The 25,686-nt window shown below is 36.5% G+C and overlaps 1 protein-coding gene and 1 long non-coding RNA gene across 2 annotated transcripts in view; one reads left to right on the forward strand and one right to left on the reverse strand.

Moving 5' to 3' along the window:
• LOC129755107 (homeobox protein abdominal-A) overlaps window positions 1–22,888 on the forward strand; it is a 143,695-nt gene extending 120,807 nt beyond the window's left edge. Inside the window, exon 4 of the mRNA XM_055751437.1 lies at window positions 21,428–22,888. Coding sequence (XP_055607412.1) covers window positions 21,428–21,628 — 201 coding nt within the window. The 3' untranslated portion in view covers window positions 21,629–22,888. The remainder of the gene's footprint in view (window positions 1–21,427) is intronic.
• LOC129755108 (uncharacterized) lies at window positions 8,287–9,422 on the reverse strand. Its single transcript, XR_008739168.1, has 3 exons — window positions 9,078–9,422; window positions 8,523–9,018; window positions 8,287–8,411 (listed from the first exon to the last, which is right to left on the reverse strand). It is a non-coding gene; the product is annotated as an uncharacterized LOC129755108 (long non-coding RNA).
• Window positions 22,889–25,686: the final 2,798 nt, after the last annotated feature.

Consider the following 25,686-nt stretch of genomic DNA (forward strand, 5'->3'; position numbering starts at 1 on the left):
CTCTGTGATGTCATTAAGCTATTTTGACATCTAAGGCATCAAAAAGCCCATGATCACGTTTTTCGCGTTTTAAACCACTGTGCGCTCACTCCTAGCCTACTTACTGTGAAAGTCGGAGAACCTAGTGTATCTAAAGACCTTGGTAGTATCTTTCCCTGTCGGTTTACTCTCGCCTCTAGCAAACAAAAACCCAAATGTCCTGTAACAAAAAGGAGCAGGACATTTACCATAATTTTACAGGTCGAAAACATAATTACGTGACATTTAATTTTTAGTGTACAACTTTTCTACAGGACATTTGCTGTAATAATAAATGAATCTTTGTTAACTTTCAAGGAAAACAATTTGAAATTACAGGTTTTGTTAATTACAGGTGATTTATTTTAAAGGTTGCTGTTTTCAGTGACACGTAATAGTCAAAAAATTTGTCTGTGTAACGGAAATTCCACTCAAAGTGATGACCTTTTTTTGGTCAACGCTCCACCTTTTCACTCTGATATATGTTGTGAGCCTACTTGGTTGAATAATTCCACTGCATCAAAGTAATCGAAAAATTACCTTTAATTCCCTTTTTTAGATAAGAATAAACGGGAATCTTTCGATTGCTTTGATTCAGCCACATTTTCACTATTTCACTTCAGCTATGGTACCTTCTCTAGTTCCTTACTACCCATTTTTCATGACATTCGCAAAAATCAGGCAAAATCAGGCATATTTTCAAAAATCAGGGAAATTTAATGGTTTATCAGGTTGTTAGGCAGAGTCTCGAAAAATTAGGCAATGCCTGAAAAATCAGGCACATTGGCATCTCTGAGTTAAGGCAGATATAATGAGAGCAAATAGATACGACGAATGCTAAAATTAATATTGTTGCCAATTCGATTAACGACTCAATTATGTTGTTAAAAATGAAGTTGAGGAAATTAAATCCTCCTAAAAATTCATTTCGAGTGAGTTTGAGAACATAAGGTTAACGTGAAACACCAAGTAGAAACAGTTGTGTCCTTGACTGAAGAAGTACAGGTGCTCAAAACGACGAATGCCGAACTGTGTCAAAACACCGAGGAGCTCTATTTTGAGTTGAATTTACTCAAACAAGCATCCCTGAACAGCAAACTTTTAATAAGCAATGTGGTATGCTTAGCTAATGAAGATTTGGGAAATCTTATTCACAACATTATGTGCTATTTTGAATTTGACTGCTATGCCGAGCAAATCGATGGAATAACTCGCCTTTCGTCTTCAAACGGAAAAGGAATTGCACCCATTCTGGTCCGTTTCACTAACGACGTACTGAAGGAGATATGGATTAGAACTGCTCGTGGAAAACCAATTAACTGCCTCAACATTGGACTAGGAGTAATTACTACTAGGATTGCTACTAGAATACTACTAGGATTTTTATTTTTTAAAAAGAGTGAAGACTCGAAAACTAAAAGAATTTTTGATATTCATGATCTACCAAAACTATGATAAACTCTGAATTGAAGTTGTTAACCATTAGTTACATTTCAATTCAATTGGACTTGATTTAGGGGTGCCTCAAAGTTTCTTTTTTTTTAAATTATTAAAAGGGGGACCAAAGAAATCTGAAAAACCGAAATTAAAATGTTGATGCTAATTTACTTAGAAATGCGTGAATGAACACATGGTATTCAACTGACCAAGGAACAAAGGAGAGCCTGTTAACTTACGTGCCGCTTGTGGACCCGGTACGACTTTTTAGATCGTAGAACTTTCTGATGAAAAATTCTTTGTCTTGCTAGAGCCGTCATGCTCCCAGCTAGTACCTTTGCCTACTCTTTATGAACATTTAATTAATAAAAATCAATTTTTAGGAACCCTCTTATTCTAGAAAGAAATATTCTCTTCAGAACTGAGATAAATCGAAACAAATGGCTTTAAATAAAATAAACAAATTTGAAATCAAAAGGCTTGATATTATGTTTAAAGTGTGCCCAAAACTAAAACATTGCATGAGCTCAATCTTTCCACCCTTTCAAAGACCTTTGTCGCCGGTGACAGAAACAGGTGTAAAATTGTCTCAGATTCATAGCAACATTTTTCAAATTGGCATTCCAGCAGAGTAGCTGGAGGAAGAGGATAAGAAGATCGTCTGCAAAACGAATTTATTTACCTCCCTTTGATTCAAGACTACCGTGGATGAAGCGCATTATTGTGCTGCCACCACCCCCAAAAAAACCTTCCCAAGGGATGATGGTGGTGGAATCGCACAATTCAGCTTTCACATTATGAACGAACGAAAGTGTCTCTATATTCTTTTCCACCCAAATCATCATCGGTCGTCGTCGGTCGGGGTAACATCGCGAAGAAAGATTGTGAGTCCTTTGCACGGTTCTTTGCAACGAGAAGCAAAGAGAAAAATGAACCGGGTTGATGGGAAAAAGGAAATGGCTAAACCAAATTTCGGCGGCCTTTTCGACACGTGAGCGTTCCTTCTTATCACATCGTGCTTGAAACACGGCCCTAAGAAGGCAAAACAAGGAAAAATTCAACCACTCACGCAGATTCCACTTTTGCCAGCCAATTGGCAAACTTCGAGGGGGAGCTGGATGGAAGTGTGCCGGAAGCTGAGGAAATGCGAACAATTCGCTGTTGCTCTGAGATTCAACGATGATTGTTGGATGCCGGAAGCTGGTGGCTGTAAGAGGAAGGAAGTAAGAAGTGGAATGAACAATGATCATCGACGACGACCCACCGACACACAAAGACAAATGTCGACATGGGTTTGGACATTTTTCCTTTTTATTTCCGGGGGAGCTGATGGTTGAAAACATTTGGCGGGAATTTGTAAGATTGTATGTTTTACATGCGCATTGCCTTATAGCTGTTTGTCGAACAAGGGCATTATTATTATTCCGATTGGTGGGTGGGTGTATGTGTGTAGGTGTTCGTGTTTATGTGGGAGTGATTCTTCCTCCATTTTGAAGGGAGGACGCTGGGTGGCAATTCCTGCTTCAACGGATCCGTTCGAAGCTAAAGACGCTAACCGGAGGGTGTTATTTTCGTGTTATTGGGTGGTAATAAATATATGTGTAGATTATTCTGACGTTTCTTTTTCGGTTGGAGTCAAATATACTTGCTCACAGACCATAAATATGCATGAAGAAACGTGGAAGAAATAGGATTTCGAATCGAATCCGCATCGTTTGAATAATTTACCTAGGAACGGATATTTAATCCGTTTCTCGTTTCTATTGTTTTTAATATAGAACAAATGTAGAAAAATGCAAGTAAACTCTTTTGATAAACATACCTCAACAGAATCTGCCAAATTTAAAATCTCCAAATCAAGCATCTATGTTCTGTATTTATTTGGAAATGGTCTATCTAATAAATTTCATTTCAGTTTATCCAAAAAAAGGTAATTTTAGCAATAACTAATAGCTACTGACCACTAAGAGTCCAGACAATTTACATAATTCTCGGCCAGTCGACTCTTAAGCATAAATCAAGCTCATCAGCGAAAGCTAGAAGCTATTCAAAACTAATTAGAAGTTTAATCCAACCACCACCGGCGGCAACAGTGTCCCTCCTAAACCGCAAACTAAACACTTGGGAATTGGTTCTTCGCGCTCTAGTCTTAAGATAATTAGGTAGCTGCCCAATATAGTTTGCCCACAAGTGGAAACGCAAACAGTCGATACAAACGGAAACGGGTCCACAAGTTTCCTACAAGTGGAATAGCGAACAAACACGCCGGAATGACCCATTTGAAAGGAGAAGTTGGTTCGAAATTGGGGGGAGTCTTTGTCATGGACCAGATTCAAGAAGTAAGGATCATTCAAATGTTTGATTTTGACATTTGAAAAAAAAAGTTTCATCCCACATTTCAACATACGAACGACATTATTTGGTCTATTCTCAAACCTCGGCCGGTTATAAAAGGCTTTGAAGCGCATCAAAAAAAATCTTCTTTAGAATTCATAAAATCATTCATTTTACCTAGCTGATTTTTCGTAGACTTAAAAACCAGAAAAAAAAACTCCCTAACCAGTTAAGAGTGTTAAATTGACACTCCTAGAAAAAAAATTGTATATCTTTTGTTTCTCAACCGATCTTTACTAATTACCTTTTAAAGTAACTCTAATTGATTTTCAAAAATACTGAACAACAATTATCCACTTTTAAGCTATTCAAAATCGAAATGAAAACGCGAACAAACATGCTTTTGAAAAAAAAGGCTGTAAATCAGCATCAAATGCTCAAGCTGAAAAATATTTAGTTTTTTTTTCTTATTAGTTCAATAAATTCATATAAAAATTGAAAACACGTTTCACTTCTTTTGGAAAAATCATCAAAAGCTAATTTATTCTATTTGTTCTTTCCCCTTATTCGTTTAATCAGGAAGTTTGAATAGAGTTTTGTTGAAAACGCAGGTTCAAGTGTTGGAATAGAGTTATCTTTATTCATGTTTCGTCAGTCTAGTCATTACATATTAAGTGTGGTTGTGTGCGACAGTAGGACTAGCGATGCTTTTTAACTAGCGATATTCTTGATATTTGCAGGTTTGTTATTCTTTTCTCAGTCCAGTAGGCGATTTCAATGTAGAACTCGATCATTGTTTACGATATTTACTGTACATTTTCCCTAGGCCATCAATCGCATGCTTTATGTCTCCTAGGAAACTCACAATCAGTGTTGGTAAATTTCGCCCGTCACGCTTGACCCGACTAGTTTTGTTTCATCAAACGACTGGCACTGTTCTCAATTGATGGAGCCTCACTACTCGCATGACGACTAAAGCACGACAACAATCAACATTTCTCCATCATCGACTGGCGAAGCTCCTACACATGGTCAAAATTTCTCCTGAGAGTGACTGGCAAATCTCTTCACACTTCGATCGGAGCTGACGGCAGGTACAACTAATTGAACGACTTGCTGGCAGAGAGCAACAATAGCAATAAAAAACTGAAAACGAGCTTGCTGGCAGGAGCAACAATAATAATAAATGCTTTTCTTGTTCGTCTTCGGTCGTCTTCGGCTTGCTGGCAGGAGTAACAATAATAATAAATGCGTTTTTTTTCGTCTTCAGTTCGGTCCACGACTCGTTTGAATGCGATTCGTGAATGCTTGACTATGAAATTTTTTTAGCTTCATACGACTGGGGGTTGAATGACTGGCAAACGAAGTGACTGGTCGTTAAGGAACAGTCAATTGAGTTTGACGGACCAAGAGACTCAACAGTCACAGTCATTTGACTAATGACGATGAATAATGCCAACCCTGCTCACAATGCGTCGTTATTATTACAACGTCGCGACATATGCGACGTGTCGCTAGCAGGCAAAGCCGCTATGATTTTTAGCGCTCATAATTTGGAATTGTTCTACATACATAATAACTACACAATTAATTAGCGATTGCTATTGTCGCACTCTCCACTTATCATATTCCCTAACCGGGAAAGTACTCATTTCTCAATGAGAATATCTGGCAACACTGTTGTATTACCCCAAACTTAATTTGAGTATTCTCGCCTAACCGTGTGATGATGTGATCATTTCGGGGAACTGAAATGAAGGGAGAAAATTCGTAAATTGTGCAGCCAATGAATGAATTTGTGGTAATTTGTGACAATTTGTTAGACAAAATAAGAAGGTTTGAGTTCAAATGAGAGAAACCAGTGCTCAGAAAGAGTGAAAATGTGCTAATTGTTGCAAATTGTTGCAATTTGTGAAGCAGTTGTGGAATTTTGATCATTACCACTACAAATGCAAAGAATTCTCTCTTGATTTCAATCCCTTGGATTATTCGTACCGCGTTTATCATCATCACCTGTCATCAGCAATCATTGATCTATTGTTCCCAATTGCGAATTGAAGATAGCAAGAGGAACCAAAACAAAACATGTTTTGGTTCTGCTCGTGGCAGCAAAAGTTTACTGCTGTTCCGGACGCCGGAGAAAACCGTTAGTTTCAACAAATGTTTAACCATACTTTTTTTGGGTATAGTCTAATTAAAAACAGTATTTTTTGCCTTATCCAAAACCCCGCTTTAGCTGCTTCAGTCACTTGAAAACGAACCCACATTTTTAGGATTTTAAGCAACCGAAAAAACTTCTTCAAATAACCGTTACATCTTCAATAAAAGAAGTACAGGCCTGTTTCGATTTTTGCAACACGCCCGAACACATTGTGATGCCAAAATCATAAGGTGTTTTTTTCTAAACTTTTTTAACTTGTAACTAAAATAAACCATTGTTATTATCATAATAGTCGTTTTTGGTCAGTTGTTGATTATTTTTAGTCAATTTTATTCATGTTTCAGACACATTTTGATTTTTTTTCTTTTCCTTTTAATGATTGTTGTCATATTTGAAAAGACAAATATAAGGTATCTAGTGTTGTTTCAAAAACCCGTCCGTGCCAATATCAAGCTGGGTCTGTATCTGATACCTTAAAATATATTATTGTTATTAAATTACAGGCAAACATTGGGAAAGAAATAAACAACTGATGGAAGATATTAATTTAATTTATAACTATTTCCAAAATATCAGTTTTAAAAACTCAAAAATGAGACTTTAAATTGTTAAAGTTTTTTTTCGGCGCATTGCATTTTTCTCAGATTTTCTTTCGGGGTTTGTTTTGAAAAAAAAAATTGGAATTTCATCTACAGATTTTTCAAGTTTTTCTAGAAAAAAAAACTTTATTTGTCTGGCCAGGATATATGCTTCGAAATATAAGGAATGCTTACACTAGGCCCCCTCCTGAATTTCTATAAGTTTAAAATTTGTACCACGTTTGTACCGCTCACAAGTGATTTTTATCCGTTCGTGAATAAAAAAATCTGATACTTATACAATAATTTTTTATAATTAAAACCAGTGGAAAAATATAGTAAAATTTTTTAACATATTTTACATTTTTTTGGAAATTTTAATTTTTGATATTTGTATGCTTTATTTCTACACACTATTAATTTTTTGGTGTAAATTTATGTCAAATAAGATGCACAAAATTGAAGCATCATTTTTGACATAAAATTAATCAAGAAAAAACAGAAACGCTTGAAGCCAGAAATTCTCTAACTGTAATTGCTTGGCATTTTAGACCTAATATTAAATTATAAATGATGTAAATTTAAGTCAAATTTGATGCACAACATTGAAGCATCTTATTTTACATAAAATTAGATCGTCGAAGATATAAAATTGCGTTGTACATGTTTTTTGGTTAGATGAGCTTTCGGGACATAAATATTAGAGACATAGGTTTGATGAGTTTCAATTTCTTTATTTCTAACGCAGCTTATTCACAGACAACACCATAAGAAACATTTGGCGCTGGTTTATAGATAAGGGTTAATGATGGTAGCTTGATAAAATGTACTTTTCGAGAACTCGGCGACTTTTTACCAAAGGGCCAGCAAGGGCCGGCGCTTCATGGTCGTTTTAGCTCAAACCGGCGAGTTGTTTCATGAAAGGTTGCTGGAACCAAAAGAAAAAAAAAACAAATAATAAAATAACATTTTAGAAACTCGCCATTTAACATCAACAATGATAGAATTAAACTTTTTTCAAAAATGTTAAGTACAAACGCGTACGTGATATTATAAAGAGTTACAATGGAACGGTAAAAAAAATATGTTATGAAAAATTTATTATCATTTTATTATGTGCATGGAGTTAAAGAGATCATTTTATGTTAGTTTTCACTAAAATCCAAGGATGAAAATCCCTGAAAAAAAAAAAAAAAAAAAAAAAATCACTAAAATCCAAAAATGTTGTCTATGGCAGGACACAACTTTATAATCAAAGTTTGTGCCAATGGCGTTGAAGCGTAGAAAACATACTCAAATCAATTACACAGATCTTAAGGCTGCGGGTTTTTGAAAATTGAACATCCATTGAAATCTATCATACAAGAGTTTTTGACAAATTATCATGAAAGTATTTTAAACGTTGATTAAAAAAACAAACAGGAGAAAATTGTATTTTTTCTATTATTGTCTATTTTTGTTAAAAATTCAAGTTGAAATCAAGTTGAAATGAATTTCGAATATTTTCTTGTCCTGTCATAGGCAACAGTATGGTGTCCGGTTGTAAACAACAGACTTTTTTTTTCAAATTTTATCAATATTTTTTTGTACTTCAATTTTGTTATCTTTTCAAACTGTTGCTAAACCGATTACCAGAATTATTTTAAAATCAAAATCTAGTTTTTAGTGAAGTTAGTACAAGACTAATACAAATGATAAAACTGGGTATAGGTAATTAAATGCCAAAATAAATTAATTCAAATTACTTACCATTGAATTACCATCACGATCAAACAAGATTATCATTTTACACCATTCTCTTGCTCCAAAATGTTCGTTCATTTTATAGAAATTTTCTTGTCGTCTGTCGAACAGATTCTCCCAAGACTTCGATTTGTCAGGATCTATAGAAATAGAGAAAAATATATTGCTGGCAACAATGCTTTCTAAAGGACATTAAAAAATAAATGAAAAATCGGTAGTTTAAAGTGGAAACTAAAAGTATGGGTACTCACTTTTTACTATTTCGGGGTTAGAGAATTTTTTCCTGGGATTTTCATCTGTTTGAATGATTCACCCCTAAAAGGGTTCAGAATAGCGGAGCCAATTTATTCGGCACCAGCCCTTGGATGCAATATATCAGTCTTCAGCCTTTAGGAATCGATTTCTCTTAAATATGTTTCTTGGTATCAAACCAGACTCACTTGTGATTCATTGGCTTATCCTTATTATAATTGAAACAACATGTGCAGAAAATATCATTATCGACGAGTAATTATTTGGTGAATAACTTATTACTCAGGAAGCATATTCCGAAATATTGATTTCCACTTATTGATCACACGACACCACCGTGAGAGATCGTTCACTACTTCAGCTTTGGCCAGAAAGGAATCATGTCAAATATGTGATGCTACTTCATCTTGCAATAATTTCTCGAAGGGAGGCATTTCAATCTCTTTCTGTTGTTATTCATCCTGCTTTTACTTCTCACCCACTAGGCAATGAAATCTGAAAGAAAATGTTTTTTTTATCGGTACAACTTTAATGAAGTAGAAAATGAAACTTACTTGACACAATAAATTAATCCGCTCGTTGAATAACATAGTTTCTTCTTAGATCCCGTGAACTGGAGCCTTTTGATACGAGAAGGGTACATCTTTTCCGGAGGATCTGGATTTTTCTGAGACTCTTGTACTACAATGATTCGAAGTAGAACAACTTTTTTCATCCTAAACGCTCTCTCGAACTGTTGATGCCTGCTGGACGGTGCCACGAAGCTAAGTCCCCTTTTCACCGCGCTGGGAGGTCTCGATGGAGCAGCTGTTGATTACGTGGTTTCCGGTAGAGATAGTTCGGAAAATTTGAGAAGCATTCCGTGATTTACTTCTGTTTTTATTCGAATTTGCAAACAATCACTGTCACTGGAAGGCGGAAGCAACCACTGGAGAAAACTTGAACTGCGCAAGCACAAAACAAAACAACACTCGAGCAAAAACAAAAAACGACCGACCAAAACAAAACCACCATTTTGACGTTTCCTTTTACGATGCCGAACAGGGAAGCCAGGTGTACTGAAATTTTCATAATACGCGAATGAAAATTGGATACGTAAAACACGTAGTTTAACAAAAATTGTTTAGACTTAGTTAGATTACGGTAAATATTTTTATTTGCGACGGTAGGTACAATGTGATGTAAAATTGGGTGCTTTTATGATTAGGTCATAACAAAATTGGGTCTTTTGAACTTTATGGTTTGTGTTATTTTATGAATTGGTGTTGTATGTGTTGTTTAAATTAAAAATGCTGTAAAATTAGATCTTTGCAACATTCCGTCACAAAAATTTTAGGTCTTCAAGCGTTTCAGGCACGTTTAAAATTATAAAATTTTTGGTGTGTAGGCTGTTTTGATATACGTTCTACATGCATTATAGAATGGAAGTATGAAAATTTAAAATACAGCGTTAACTTACCAAAGTGGAGGCAATATACATACATAAATCTCATTTCTTTCTAAAGCGACGAAAACTACATCATTTGAGCGTTATCCGACTCCTTATTCGTACCTAATGCAAGAGAGCGCAAGATTTTGTTCTCATATTCTCCCAATCGTTGCTCGCGACATTATTTTCCAGTTCTCTCATTCGTCAATATTACTCAATTCCCATCTGTTTTTTAGCCATCTGGATGCACTGCTGGTTGTAAATAGAGATAACATGACGTTGATTTTCTCACTTGAAGCCCGCGCGCGATCAAAATCCTTTCATAATTTACAAACATGGCGGACTTTCTAAATATCATAGCCAATTTAAACTGACTTCAGGCATTTTATAGGATCTATCACTATACAGTTGGAATTGCGATTCTAAACACCATTTTAAACGACTTAAATTATCATTGCTGATAGGATTTCATGTTTGCTGAACGATGGAGTTGTTTTGAAATGCGATCAAAAACAGTCGCAAATAGGTGAATTTACGTCACAAAAAAAGAAAACTTTTAAACTTTACGAGAAAACTTTGATATTTTCTAACAAAAAGAAAATTTTGAAAATGATAAATTTTAATTTTTGGCATATCGGTGAAATGTAGTTCTGAAATTGATAAAGATGGATAGAGAAGTGAGGAGAAAATTTACAGATGTTGAAAAGAGCGAAAGAGCATTTTTGCGAGGAAACTTATCACGTACACCATACTTTACCCCGCAACATTTCATTATTTAGGAGAAGTAGTACCGGGATAGAGGTGGCACTATCTTAACTTATACAATGAAATCTGGTTGGTCCGAAGTCTACATGTGGTGAACACGTATACTCCGGACGGCCATAATTACTTTGAACATTTCAGATTAGTCGAGAAAATCAATTCACATAACAAAATCTTTCAAAATTTTCACGAATGAGTATGAGAAATCCAACTTAAATAGGCCTTTATTTTCGAATATACCTATAATATATCGAAAATCTGTTATATCAGTGAAAATTTTCAAATTTTTTTGATCTTCGACACAGATTCATTAATAAAAGTTTGCTCAAAATTCGGTAAAATTTGCAGATTTTTCTGAGATTTGTAAGCCTTACCTTAGACTAGACACAGATTGGATTAATCGCTTCAATTTAAGTGCGTTCTTTGCCAATTTTAGCTAAATATGAATATGTATGTATGTTGGTGATCCACCATGGGTGCACGGATTCACCGCAGTTTCTGCCTAAGTATGTGCTCACATGCATTCTTTTAGATTATTAAGTTCGACAAATCTCCAATGCAACGCGTACATCATACTCGGACCCCATAGCTTCGTATGAACTGTTATGGATGAATGTATTGTGTTGATGTAGGTTTATTTTGGAAGAACGAGTCAATCAGGTGGGCTAGTTTACTTACAGGTATTCCGGCATCCGTGGCCAGTTGGCAACTGATTGAACATTTTTGTTATATAGTGATGAGGAAACACATGAGGATGAGGAAACACATCTTACCTGTCGGCCACTTATGGGATTCGAACCCAAAAGTTTTCTTGCCGATACCGGGAATTGAACCCAGTACGCCTGGCATACCAAAACCAGACTCGCGCCAGCCTATCTACTAGACCACATCGGCGCTACCAATTTTAGCTAAATATGAATCCTTAAATAACCTCTGAATTGCACCAAAGAGCGAACTTGAGTGGTTTTGGACATACGCAAAGGTTTTATGTATACTATTGAATAACCACAATTACTGTTAAGCAACAAAATGTCGCAAAAAGTATTGATATAGCTAAATTAAGCCAATGTTTTCTATATCAAATCGGTGCAAAACATTGTAACATTGAAAGTGTCTGTTTCAATCGCCCTGTTCGTCTTCCACTTTCTTTGAAGGCTGTGAAGCTGTGAGTATCGTTTGCTTGATTTGAAATTTGTTACTAATGGTACAAATAGATGTAGCTTATTGTGTTTAACTACTAATTAACAACTGTTTTTTTTTCATTCAATTTATTTTATTACTGTTCAGTTAAATGTCTACAAATGCCTCAATTTATTGTTATTTTAATTTGATTAAAACCAGTTTCGGAAGTTTGTTTGAAGCTCGAATAAAACATCATACTTTAGGCTTTTTTCTTATTCCTTTGAAGCTACATTAAAACGCATAGGTACATATATCGAGCTTATAAAATGGTCATGTCGCAAAACCGTAGAAACAATTATTCTTCAATAAATGTGGTTAACGCATCACTCTAAGCAAAGCACATCAACGGGCCAATGTTTTGTTTATTATTGGGCTCTATTTGTGTTATTTTTGTTTTTCTTACGACATCTAAGACCATCATAAATCTTCCATTTGGTTTTTATAATCTTATTATTTATGACCATTCTTCGGAGCACGTCGTCGTCTTTCTTTCGCTTTCTTCATTCTCTCGTTTCGAATCTAATGCTGAATGCGAAATTGTTTTCTCTCAAAGTCAACCCTGTCGAGTTTTGTCCTTGAGTGTGCGTCACATCTTTTCAAAATCTGATCGCCGGAGTCGCTTCCGGAAACCTAGAATAATATCTCATAGGCCCATTATTCTCCGGCCAGTTTTGTTTATTTCTCATTTGGCATCCGTAGCATCCGTTCATTTCCTGACTGCTTGTTTGCGTTTCACACCGAAATTCCGACTCACCGAGCAAGAAGTTCGACAAACGATCAACCTAATTTTGGCTGCAATAATAAAGCACTTAAGAATCATCATTTTCTCGTGCTTTTTCGGTTCTACCTATTCTCCCTGCTCTGTCAGTGCTGTATTTGCTTGCCTGAAACCTGGACAAGGAATTGGGACACACTGTTTGGCCTCACAAGAGACAGTTTCAAATTAAAGCCGCTTTGTAATCGGATTAAAACTTGTGATGATAATGATGGTGGCGACGGAGCCTCCAGGAAGCTGTGTTGAATTAAATTTGTTGAAATAAGCATAGTCGAAGACAATTCTAACACTTAAGTTTTACAAAGTTTGTGATCATAATTTTAAAGGTTATTTTTTTGGTACAAGCCATCATTTGAAATCATAAAATTGTCATTCTAAACTGCATCCTGGAAACCACTGAGCACCCATATCCTGAATTCTTTGGTTTGGCTTTTTCTCGCACCATTTATCACGGTTGGATCCAAATGAATGGAGCAAATTGAATTTTCCGAAAAACACGAATAACCAGCAATCCAATTGAACTCGATTGCCTCGGAATGATATAAGTATTCGGCATAGTAAAACCAATTTGCTCCAAACCATCAATCAATTAATTCCACGTCGGCCATTTTTCCTTTGCATTCTTTCCTCGTATCCCATTCTTCGACCATGGTACAGCTTCCGGGAGGATGCTTGCAGGATCATCTTTTCAATTTTTTATCTTCTCCACTGCACCGCCACATTTCCATTTCCCCAAACGAAGCTCGTAAATTGATTGCTATCGACAAACTATATTCCCATTGCTGACCGCCATACCTGGATTCTGTTTTTTTTCTGCCGAGCGTCGGGTATGCAACGTCATTTAGCAATATTTCCTCGATGGCAATAAAGAATGTTCAGCGCATATTCTCGACTGTTTGGAAACATTCCGACAGAATGAATGGGTGTCGGAGTGATCGTTGTTGTTTTATACTGCGCTTTTTTATTCCCGGCTTTATTCGAGGCAAGGTTCCTCTTCCGACTATTGAACGGAATTGGAAAGAGGGTTGTCCATACCGGGGAAATTTAGAGCAGGCTATATTTCCTTTGTTCCTTTACCTATCGAAGCTCAATTTCAAACCTAAACTTTCTTGACCATTCATTAACTCCAATGAAACTGTCTGAAAAGATTCCAAAATATGTAGGTAACTATTTCCCGATTATTTATTTTAAAATTTCATAATAAGTTGTAAAACTAAGAGGTGCCATTATCCCTAGCCTTGTTAAACATACCGCGTTGTCCGAACCATGCAAATTTATGCTCCACACATCCAACCTATCATCCTTGTATAGCGCATGCATTCAATCGAATTTCGGGGTGGTGCTTGCATATATGAACCCCATCACTTCTGGATCCGGCGGTCATAAATTGAACCAAACGGCAAGAATGGGTGAACATCGAGTGGCAGCACGGTTTTTTTCCCCAAAACCTTCACACTCCAGCTCAAGTGGCTGAGAGTTGTTAGCTTTCCGAAAGAAAGGAATATCCATACACAGTTTCGAATCATGGAGCCGATATATGCATAAAAATCAAATAAAAATGATTCAATTGGAATGAAAATAAAATTTACAGTAGAAAGATAGAGCGTTGCGCTTGTGGATTCTCTTGCCCTTTTAATCGGTTCTTGTATACTGAAACATAGATTCAGTCAAAGCTTTGCGATAACGATAACTTATCTTAACAATCTAAGAATTTGATTTCAATGGAAAATGTACAGCGTGCACCATGTAGATGTATCTGATTTTTACGTTGAATAACTCCGCCATTTTTCAGTCAATTTTCAACAATAAACCAGATTCTTTCAGGACATTTATTCCAAACTGGAATAATAATGAAATGTTGTATAAATGAACACCCCCAATCTGATAGGCTGGTAGCTCTTGCACGAGCACTCTGTATAACATTGGTCAGCATTTCGGGCATTATAATTGCTAAGAACAACTTCACTGCTGTTGGGGGAAAGTGGTTGAAATTTTGACACTTGTTGCACATTTTGAAAATTTTACCATGCAAAAATGTTTTCAAGAGCTTTGGCCGTGTTTTTTTAGCACTGTTTCGATTCCAACCGTGTGTGATAGAAATATAGCTATTTTTGCATCACAGCAAGCGAGAATATAACAAGTTTGTAAAAACTCTTGAAGGCCGCAGATCTTGAAATGTTTTCGGCATTTGTTTATTTGTTTATTTGTTTATTTGTGTAAAAACATCAACGGATCACCTGTTGATCCTAATGATAGCTTAATAAAATAATGAGTTACAAACAAGTTAAAAACTACCTTAGTCTACACAGTCCTCGATACCATTAAAATTTTTCTTCGGAACGTGGCTCTTGAAACGTCGAAATCGAAGTACTCGGCGAAGCGGTTAAAAGTTCTAAAAATTCCTATAAGAGCGCTGTTGGTTCCGTAGTTGTTCAGCCGGATTGGAACATAGAGCTGCAGATTTTGGTTCCTTAGTCCTCGGGGTCGCACACTGAGGGGAATAGCTTCCAGCAACACGGGAGAGTCAATTCTCGACGCGAGAAGATCAGCTACGACTAAAACACGTGCAGCGTTTCGGCGGACATGAAGTGTGTCCAAATCAATAAGGCGGCAACGGCTTTCGTAACTCGGTAAACGAAACGGATCTAGGCAGTTCAAGTGTCTCAGGGCATACCGCATGAAGCGCCGCTGAATAGCCTCAATTCGTTCGGCTCCATTCTGGTAAAATGGGCACCAAACTGCTGATGCATATTCGAGAGTAGAACGAACGATGCTGCAATACAAGCTTTTAAGGCAGTACACATCTTTGAACTCCTTGGTTACGCGAAATAAGAAGCCAAGACTTCTAGATGCTTTGTCAACGATGTAATTCGTATGAGTCTTAAACTCCAGCCGATGGTCTAGGATCACGCCCAGATCGTTAATGTGGTTCACCCGGGCGATGGTTTCGTTACCAAGAGTGTACTCCGCGTGTAAAGAGTTCCGCTTGCAAGAAAATGAAATGACAGCACATTTACTCCGGTTCAGAGGCAGGCAGTTGGTGTCACACCAGTGAGCGAAGGTATTGAACTGCCTTTGCAAGAAATCGATGTCCTCTTGGCTATTGATGGTGTGGAAAAGTTTAAGGTCGTCAGTATACGCAAGTTTAGGTCCATCAAGGACAGTGAGTACATCGTTAAAATAGATGACAAAAATTAGGTCCCAAGTGGCTTTCCTGAGGCACGCCTGAACAAGCGGAGAATTGTCTTGAGAAAAAAAATTCCTGTTTGAACTGATTATTTTCGTCCCGTTAAGTAGCTTCGAAACCAGTCCAGTAGAGTTCCACAGAATCCTAAGCGTTAGAGTTTAACAATTGCAATATCGTGATTTACTTTATCGAAGGCAGCAGACAAATCAGTATAGATGGCGTCAGTTTGAGACTTCATGGCAAAGCTATCTTGCACGAACGATGTGAAAGTCAGCAAATTTGTAGTCGTGGATCGTTTTGGCAAAAATCCGTGTTGATCGTTGGAAAAGTATTGCTTCGTGGACGAAAAAATCGGATCGGAGTGAGACTACTAAAGCTGGATGATGAGAAACAACTTTGACGAGAGGAGCGGGAGCTAAATCAATTGTCGGATTCCTGAAGCCTTCGTTTATGAAGCAGAGGTCTAGCATACGGCCGTTATCTTTTTTTTTTTGTTTCGATTATAGTCGTTTTACCATCTTTATGGCATTCGCGACTTTATCAACGTTGCAGTTGGCGAATCGTTATTGAAAAACTATCCGGTACAACTGTGTTCGATGTTTACTCTTGGGCTCGAACTCGCGGACATCGGCTCAGGAGACAACAGATTTGCCAACTGAGCTTTATCACAAGCCCACGGCCGTTATCGTTTTCGAAGCTGTTGATCTGGCGAAGAGTCGCGGTGCTCAAAGAGTCCAGGAAGATGTTGGAAGGAGCCGAGAAATATGGTAAAGGTTTTAAAATATGCTAAAAGTGTCAAGATTTCTACCACTTTCTCCCAACATCAGTGAACATGCTCTAAAGCTTGCTTCAGATAGAATTGGAACAAAAACAATTGCCTGTATTACTGTCATTATTATTGAATTCAAGATTATTTTTTTTAAATGTAGCGTTTTTTCATACTTTTAAGAAAAAATACGGATAAAACTATTCGGCACGGTTTCGAAGGAGTTTTCGAATTTTTCCTGTATTGCCATGAGTCTCCTCTTCATGTTTACCCAGTATTTCTCAAAAGAGTGGAACTGGGGGCATTTGTGTAGGTTAAGGGTTTTCGGAACAAACTGGACCCCTGCATACCATTTTTGAACGACTTCGCTGTAATGACACCTTGCCAAATCTTTCCAAAACATTATGGGATGGTCGTGGGATCGAATGAACGGCAAAATTCGTTTTGGAGACACTCTTTTTGGTATAGTTTCGACGTCATTGTCTTATTTGTAACGAAAGATTTCGTTTTTTGCCACAGCTACCCCCCCTGCCATATCATAAATTTTAGTGAAAATTTTCGTCAATAAAAAATTTAAATTTCGTTGGGACATCCGAGCCGTTGCCAAGTTAAATAATTGACCTGGGATTTGCTCGAAGTCAGCCTTGACATAGGTTTCATCGTCCATCAGAAGACACCCGTCGAAATTAGTCAGCACCTGGTCGTATGGCTTCCGAACACGGATTTTGGCCACATTATTCTGTTTTATTGACCGATTTGGCTTTTTGCTAGCTTGATACGACTCGATTCCTTCCCGGAATTTTCCTCACGGTACTATGGGCAGCACCAAATTTTCTGGCCACATCACGGTACGACAGGTTGAAATTCTTCATAATCGTCTTCAAAATCTTACCACGCAGTTTCAGGTCGACAGTTCCACTCCAACGATTGGCTTGAGGCTTCCCAAATGTCGTCAATGTTTCCTTATACCGTTAACGCTCCATATGGTATTTCTGGGCAATTTCAGTTGTTTAGCTAGCCTAGAAGCATACCACAATGGATTTTCCAAATAGCTGTGCTCAATTTTTTCCTTCCTTCGGCATCCATGTTGATTGTTTACAAAATACAGTCGACTTGCGGAATGTCAAAAATACATACACTCTTAGCCACTACAAGCCAAAATGAAGTTGTAATGCCGCAGAATCGGATGAAACTGGCTCCCGACGAAAATAAGTTTGGGGGGGATTTTCCAAACTTGAGAATAAACGTCATTCTCGCAACTTAATTTTGGGGTGTTGTTATTCGGCAGGGATTTTTCGTTTTAAGAATCGTTTATCAAAAGAGATTATACATAGTTAATAAGGGAAATTTTATTATTTAGGATCAACATATTTATTTTATTAATGAAAACATGTTTCATGCAATTTGATAAAAATTGAATCTTTTGGCATCGGGAAGCATGCATACATTTATCCAGGTTCGTTTGTTTATGTTTTTAAAACAGAAGTGATAGAAGTTTTCGGTTTACCCGCATAAATGTGGATTGTAACCAAACGATTGCTTAAAAAGTCAAATGACGGTTTTATTAAGCGTAAAATAACGTTTGGCAAACGATTTTACGAATTCTAAAATACATAGCTTGAATCGTGAATTCTGAATTGATTGTATTTTAAATATGTTGTTAGGTTATGTAACTGTTTAAAACTGTTAAAGTCGTTGTATGGGAGGACTGTTCTACGAACAGTTAGCTAAAGGTTAAAAAATTGTTTGAGAAAACGTTTTCTGAGGATGAAACGGTCATTGTTACAGTTTTATTACAGGAACCGCGTAGCTTAACTTTTTAGGTAAAAGTTTTGTAACGATTCTACATTACGTTCTTCCAACGCTAAGCAAATGATTCATGGAAACGTTTGTGAATGCAACACGCACACATACATAATATGTTGACAGTTCAATGGAAATTTCGGATTTTGTTTTTATTGAAATTCAAATTATCACATTTTATGAGCATTTTATTGTCTTTCTTGATGAAAGCCGAACCTGTTCAGCACTAACACCACACCGTTCCTGTCTGAAGGAATTTGAGCCGGGAATGTATGATGTGCTCCATAACGAAATGCCGTTCAGAGTTTCCGGAACAACCTCCGGCACCCGCATGGTGTTCGGAGGGATCGGCAAGGGATGGTAGTTCGGCTAGAAGCACTTTATTTCTCTTCAAAGATGCTGGAGTTGCCTTGAATGTTTCATCTGACATTTTTTGTAGCTGTGGAAAAAGAAATGGTTAATGCTCAGAAATTGAATAATATGAATTGCCCTCTCTTACCTGGATTTTATGGTCCGTTATGCTGCACTTCCAAATAGATTCGAAAGAAATTCAAAATTTTGGATGAAAAAGCGTCTGGTTCGGGTGAGGAAATTTTTCATTACTCTTCTTCTTGAAGTTTTCTTGTTCCTTGACACGCGTTTAGGTCAGAGGTGCCAGGTGTCCTGATTTCTCAGGATTTGTCCTGATTCTGAGAAACCGTCCTGATTTTTCAAAAACGCTTGAGTTGTGCTGATTTTTGAAAAATGTTCTGGTAAATGCCCTGGTTTTCATAAAAATATTTCAATTATAGCTGAATTTATATTTGAATGATGAGGACAAGAAGCATAAATCAATTATAAAACAGTTTAACTTTAACCGATGATAATCTTTGACTGATATGATATCAGCGGTGTTTTTAGATGTAAACTGCAGGCCAACGAAGGTACGTTTAGTCAGCTGAACCAAATTAAAAAAAAGAAATAAAGGGATTTTGCAGGATTTCAAAAGAAAACTTGAAATTTGGATTCATTGGACCGTTTTGAACTTTAATGCTGCTTGGTATTAATATTTTTAATTGAATGAAAATGTTTTGTATAGATATTTTCATAAATGTATGCTGATTTTTTGCAAAGTCACCTGGCAGCTCTGATCCGCGTTTCGGCCAATTTTTGACATAAGTCATGGACGCTATGGGTAACGGTTCGAGATCATTTTTACATTATTGAAAAATTGAAGTAAACCGTTCATATTATTTATCCACCGTACCAGATACCGTCACTTTTCCACATGAACGTTCATGTTTCGTTCTTATCGTTGTCGATCTAAAGTTTAATATAATAGCTACGTTTACAGAGACACTCACTTTTTCTGAAGCCGTTGGTGTATCGTAAATACTGTTTGAGATATAGTTTTTTAGTATGCGGGTAACCTGTATCAATCTCGTATACCTGAAATGAAAAATGAAGATAATTTAGAAAAGCGATAACACAAGCAAGCAACTACTTATGAATACTATTTCTCACCTTCGTATAGAAACTGGAATTGGTGAATCTAGACTGAATATTTGGAACTGGTGAAAACTATGCTAAATCCTTACTGGAAATGTCTAAATTTATGATGAAACGGTTTTGGGGAAATCTTCTCGTGATTTATTCTGTCACTGCAAATATAATTGCAGTTGCGTACAGTTGCAGTCTGTTCCGGGTGGCTCCAGCATATTGTTAATTGTTAAGTTGGAGCTCCGTCCTACAGTGGGTGAAAGTTCCGATTTTCCGAATAGTTTCTTCCTTCTTATGGCCTGCTGGTTTTTTTCGGTATAAAGATTAGAATTTTTTTTAAGTTACAAATTCGCCTGCAGCAGATGCTAAACCGTGAATTACGAAGAAGAGACGTCCGGAGAATAAACGTTTCCTGGGAAATTCTCTAAAAGTTTTAAGAAAGCAGAAACCATATATTAGAATAATACTTATAACCTGCATTCCAGACATTTTCCTCGATTGCGAATTAGTTGTTTGGGAACACAACAAAACAAACCAAAAACTAAGGGAAATTTTTTTTGGAGCAGTCAGTTCGGTCTACGAACTTTCTTTTTGGGATATTGACAGCAACCCAAAATTAGGAATGTCAGCTGAACTTTGTATTGATGCCCTGGCGTTCTTAAGTTTGGGTTATTATTGTTCTGAGTGTACGTGAAGATGAAAATATTCCCGACACGTGGGCGCCAAGAACTTTCAAATTCGTCCACCAGGAGCGCTACAATATGACCAAAAGTTTGTTCCAATTCTTAAAGAGGCCAGCTTAAATTCAGGCTATATTTAAGTCGTCAATTAAGCTCCCAAAACGTCAGATTATCGAGCGTGTCCGATTAACGAGCAAATACTGTAGATGAAAATATTTGTTGATTTAACCCAAGTGATTTAAAAAAATGCTTACGGGACTCAATTAGGTCTGTTCATATCCCGACCGTTTTAAAAAAAGAAATTTTTAACACTGTTAGAAAAAATTATTCCTATGATTTAACAAAAAAAATCTATCGAAGCTCCCAAGACATACCCTCACATAAAGTAAACTTAGGCCCTCTCAACTGTTCCGCATCATTGTCAGTCCTCTCTGCTATGATGCTGATCTTGCCGTGGAATGGTACTTCAGACGCGTAATTAAACGGCCATAATGAGGCTATAAAAGGAGCCTTCAAACAGTGGGTATTTGGGGAAACTTCCGAAAGGCGCGCTCAGCGTTACATCAGGCATCTGCCATTATCATCAACTCTGGCGAGTCAAGCTTTCATAAAACTCCGAGCAGGCAGAGCAAGACGCCCATCGTTCGTTGGCTGGCTGGTTTGGTTGGTCGTTGGTAAGCCACGTGCCCCCCTCGAAATTGCCACTTGGCCGACGATAATTATATGGTGCGAGGCAGTTATCCGGGAATAACAACAACTTGAACAACCATTCAACTGCAATTAACGGCTGTTAACTGATGGCTTTCCTTCTCCCTTTTTGTATCTTGTCGTTGTTACACAGGTGTGGTTCCAGAACCGGCGTACCAAGTGGCGCAAGAAGCATGCCGCAGAAATGGCCACGGCCAAGCGGAAACAGGAAGAGCTGGGCGATGGCGACGGGGATTGCAGCGAGCCGATGGACTCGGATTCGGAGAGTCTGGACATGGTGGACACCGGAAGCAATCGGAAGCGTTGCCGAATGGAAGATGACATGAGGCATTAGCGCTGAGGGGACGAGCGGAATTTTTAGGAAGTTCCTCTTTGCCATAGGTAATATTGTTGAGATTTAGTTGGCGCTTTCCGGAAAAGACGGGTTTCTATTCGCGGCTTGTAGCTCATGGCAAAAATAGGAAATGACGAGACATCAGCGATTTAAGTCCGTACTCAAGAGAAACAGCTTAAAATAATTTGAATTTCAATTAGTTCTTGAGATAAAAAAATCACATGACAAGGTTAAACAAAGACATTTTATTCACTATTGTTTGAAATTTTACCCTTGATTGTTAAAATTTTTTTCTAATTCTATATGATCTCAAAGTCCTACTTTTCCTGAAAAAAATGTTCAGAAGCTTATAATCCATGCATGGAAACCACTTTTTTCGGAAATATTCCAACTGTAGAGAATAAAAGAAAACAAAAATTTAACTTTGTAAAAATAAACATGAATAGTAGTGTTAAGCATGGTTGAAAGAAGGAAAAAGCTGTAAGTAAATTGAAGATGAGAAAATATCCTGACAAGAAAGTAAACAAATGCAGTTTAATTATACAAGATTTCGTAAGCAAAATTTGAGGAGGAGTAAAAGAACAAAAATCGAATTTATTATACATTAATTTAACCTAAATAAAACTGATTTTAGCAGTAATAATTGATAAATTTAGAGATGTGAAACACTGAGAGATGCCGTGTGAATGATGGTTTATGCAACGAGTGTGTGAAGTTAAAACACAAAAAAGCGTTCTTTGATGATAGGGTGCGAATGGAAACGCTAGCAAGGTATTTGGTACTGAAAACTAACATGATATAACTTAAATTCATTAGCAGGGTGAAATAAAGCCGCTTTGATGCACAGAATGAATGGCAATATTTCTTCCGCATTAGTCCTAGTGATTTGTAGATAAACGCGAATAACATTCCAGCTTTTAGTTCATATTAAAGTTATTATTTATTGGCAGGAAATTCAACAACTAAGACAGTGTTTCCGAAGCAAACAGTACAGGACAAGCATTTAGGAGGATATGTTTGATGTAAAATAAATCGAAGGAGATGAGTTAAGCTAACAATGATACTAAAACGCTATAGATATGTGCAAACAGAAAAAAAACTCCTTGTAAAAAGTTTCAATTCTCAGTATTAAAGCAGATTCCTTACATCTTAGTGATTATAAGAAAGTGAAAACTGATTATAAATACTTTATCCCTACAAAACAAGGTAAATCAAAACTAACACGAACCATCTGTAAATCTTTTTATAAGTTAAATAAAGAAGACACAAAATATAAACCCCGGTGTCGGATGTGCATTTCAAATAGAGAGGATGATGACATTCCTGTGGGATCATTTTCGTGGTGCTTCTTTTTCCAGGCGTATGGTATGGCACGTGTTGTTGACACTTCATCAAATTCGGCGTGACTAAATAAGGCAGTTTAGTGGGTGTTGGCTGAAACGCAATGTGCAGCCCCTTTTGGTAGGATTTGTTACTAACTATTAGCTTGCGTGTTCAACAATCACGGGCGTTGCTATCGGAGGGCGTTGTTTATGCTTTGCAATCAATCTGATGACGTGTGCCAAATCAGGACGTTGGATTTGCAATGCCGTATTTAGAACAGTTCTCTCTATACCAACACACACCGTATGTAGATTATGATGAGTAATCAATCAAAACAAGGCTTAATTAAACCAGGGTAAGTTTTTTTTTTCAAGGGAATATCAGAGTGATTTTTTTAAATGCACGAGTTTGAATTCTTCGGTTTATTCATTACATGATTTTTAACCTATAACTACAGTTTTTGCTTTACATATGCTAAGGAAGGTTGAAATAAAATATTAAAATACTAAGAAGTGAAGGAAGGATTTCTTATCGAGAAGTTGTTTTCATAGGAGGTAATCTTATTTTAATCGCCGCTAAAATATTATTTTGATTCTTATTTGATCTTAGAATGTCGCGGTCCAAAATATCGTTTTTTTTTTTTACGTTTTTATTGAAACACTCCTATATAGAAAACTAAACTCAAAAACCAATGTCTAGCTGGTACCGAAAACAAACAGAGTGACTATCGTCAAACGTGACATCATGCAACAGCAGAGTTAGATGCAACATTTGTATACCACAACACTTATTCAATTTTTATTTTTATTTAATGTAATAAAGTTATCATTAAATGATAAAAAAATGACAATGACATTGTTCTCACATCGTGAAAAGTTGCCAGATGAACAAATTTTTACATTTTCGATGCCGTTAAAATCTTTACCCAGTATGACGTGTCTTAATGATATTACCTACAAACTTCATATTGCTTTTATTATACTTTATCATTACTGTTGGTGTAGAGATATTTGTCGGACACTCATCCAAATTATTTAAATTAATATTTTTATAATTCAGTCGCAAATCTGGGCTAAAATACGTATAAATGGAAATCTTTTGAATTTCGTTTCCATATGCTGGAACATGATTGTTTTGCATCACGCGTTTGTTTATTTTAAAATTTCATTCATCCAAACATTACAATTTTAATATTTCAGCTAGTATAATTTTTTGTATTGTCTTTCACCCCTAAATCTATGCAGCGCCCTCATGCTTTTTCTTTGAAAACAATTTTGACAGAAAAAATGTAAAACAAAACCAGAAATTATAAAGTTTTTTTGCAACTTACCCTTATCTTTTTTAGCAGCGTGAAAATCTCATATTTTTGTTAATATGAAAATGACTGGTGAAACCAATATTTTTTTTGTCCCATCAACCTCGAAGCTTTTGATGTACAAGCGGTCTGATTATCAGTGGACATTAAGTATTTAGAAGCCATTGAAGTTGAAAAGTGTTGCATGATACCCCAGTTGACGGTATCAATTTTAATCCAGATTTTAATTTTCAAATATATTCAATACTGGATATGATGTTTGTCTTTGGTCTTTTGGTGAGATGACATTTAGAAGTTTGTTGAGCCAACCAAGCTATACGAAAAACTGATTTAGCATATGTTTACTATCCTCCAGCCATGTTTTGCCTAGGTATTCTAGATTCAGTGAAACAACGCTTCAATAAAATGATAAATGGGTTGACAAGTCAGTTGCTTCCTGAGCCGATGTCTGTGAGTTCGAGTCCAAGAGTAAATATCGCATCCAGCTGCTGTACCGTATAAGTTTTTAAATAACTGTCCGCCTACTGCTACGTTGATAAAAAGTGTTCAAACCAGATTGCGTGTAAATCGATTATTTTAAGGTTGCCAGAAATTTTTCAGTACGTATCCGGGCCGGACAAACCGGGCAATTTTCTATAAAAACCTGACAAAATACGTGCATTTCATTTCTAAATTGACGACAAAAAATCCGGGCAATATCCGGGCAAATTTTGAGAAAATCCAGAAATTATTCAACAAAAATCAAGATAAAAAATTGAAAAAAAAATTTTCATCAAAATTTATAAACAGATTTTAAATCGTATTTTGGGCTTCGAAAAAACCTTTCATGATTATTTTTGCAAAATCAGCTCAAAAAAATTTGTTTTGGTGGCTGAATAAAAATATTAACAACACAATTTATTCTTATTTTGTTTGTTTTGCATTTAAAGTGAAAAAAATCCGGGTAAAATCCGGGCATTTTTCAATGAAATCCGAGTAACCGGGCCGGGCCGGACTGTTACTAAATTTTTTATCAAATATCCGGGCAAACCCGGATAAAACCTGACAATCTGGCAACCTTAGACTATTTGTTTATTGAAAAAAAAAACAAAGTAGCTTTCGTTTTGAAGTTCAATATGTATAAAAGACGGAAAAAATATTCAATTAAGATTCCGGACAACCTAATCCAAATTGGTGAGACTTTTGTTTGACCCCTGCCATCAGATTTTGTACAGTCATCTAATCCACTTTCTTCGCCGTAGAACTCCAGTTTGCTTTGAACTGCTTCTCGCTGCTTACAGCTTTTCGGGTCTTCTTCTTAAAGGTCCTGCTTAACTATTTTGCTTAAACTTAAGCTTAAAATTTTTGTCCCGGAAGCTGTCTGAAATCTGCCTTGGCGTGGGTTTCGTCGTCCATTACCACGCAACCAAACTTTGTCAAC

Source organism: Uranotaenia lowii, chromosome 3 (genome assembly GCF_029784155.1).
Source record: "Uranotaenia lowii strain MFRU-FL chromosome 3, ASM2978415v1, whole genome shotgun sequence".
Classification (NCBI taxonomy): Eukaryota; Metazoa; Arthropoda; class Insecta; order Diptera; family Culicidae; genus Uranotaenia; species Uranotaenia lowii.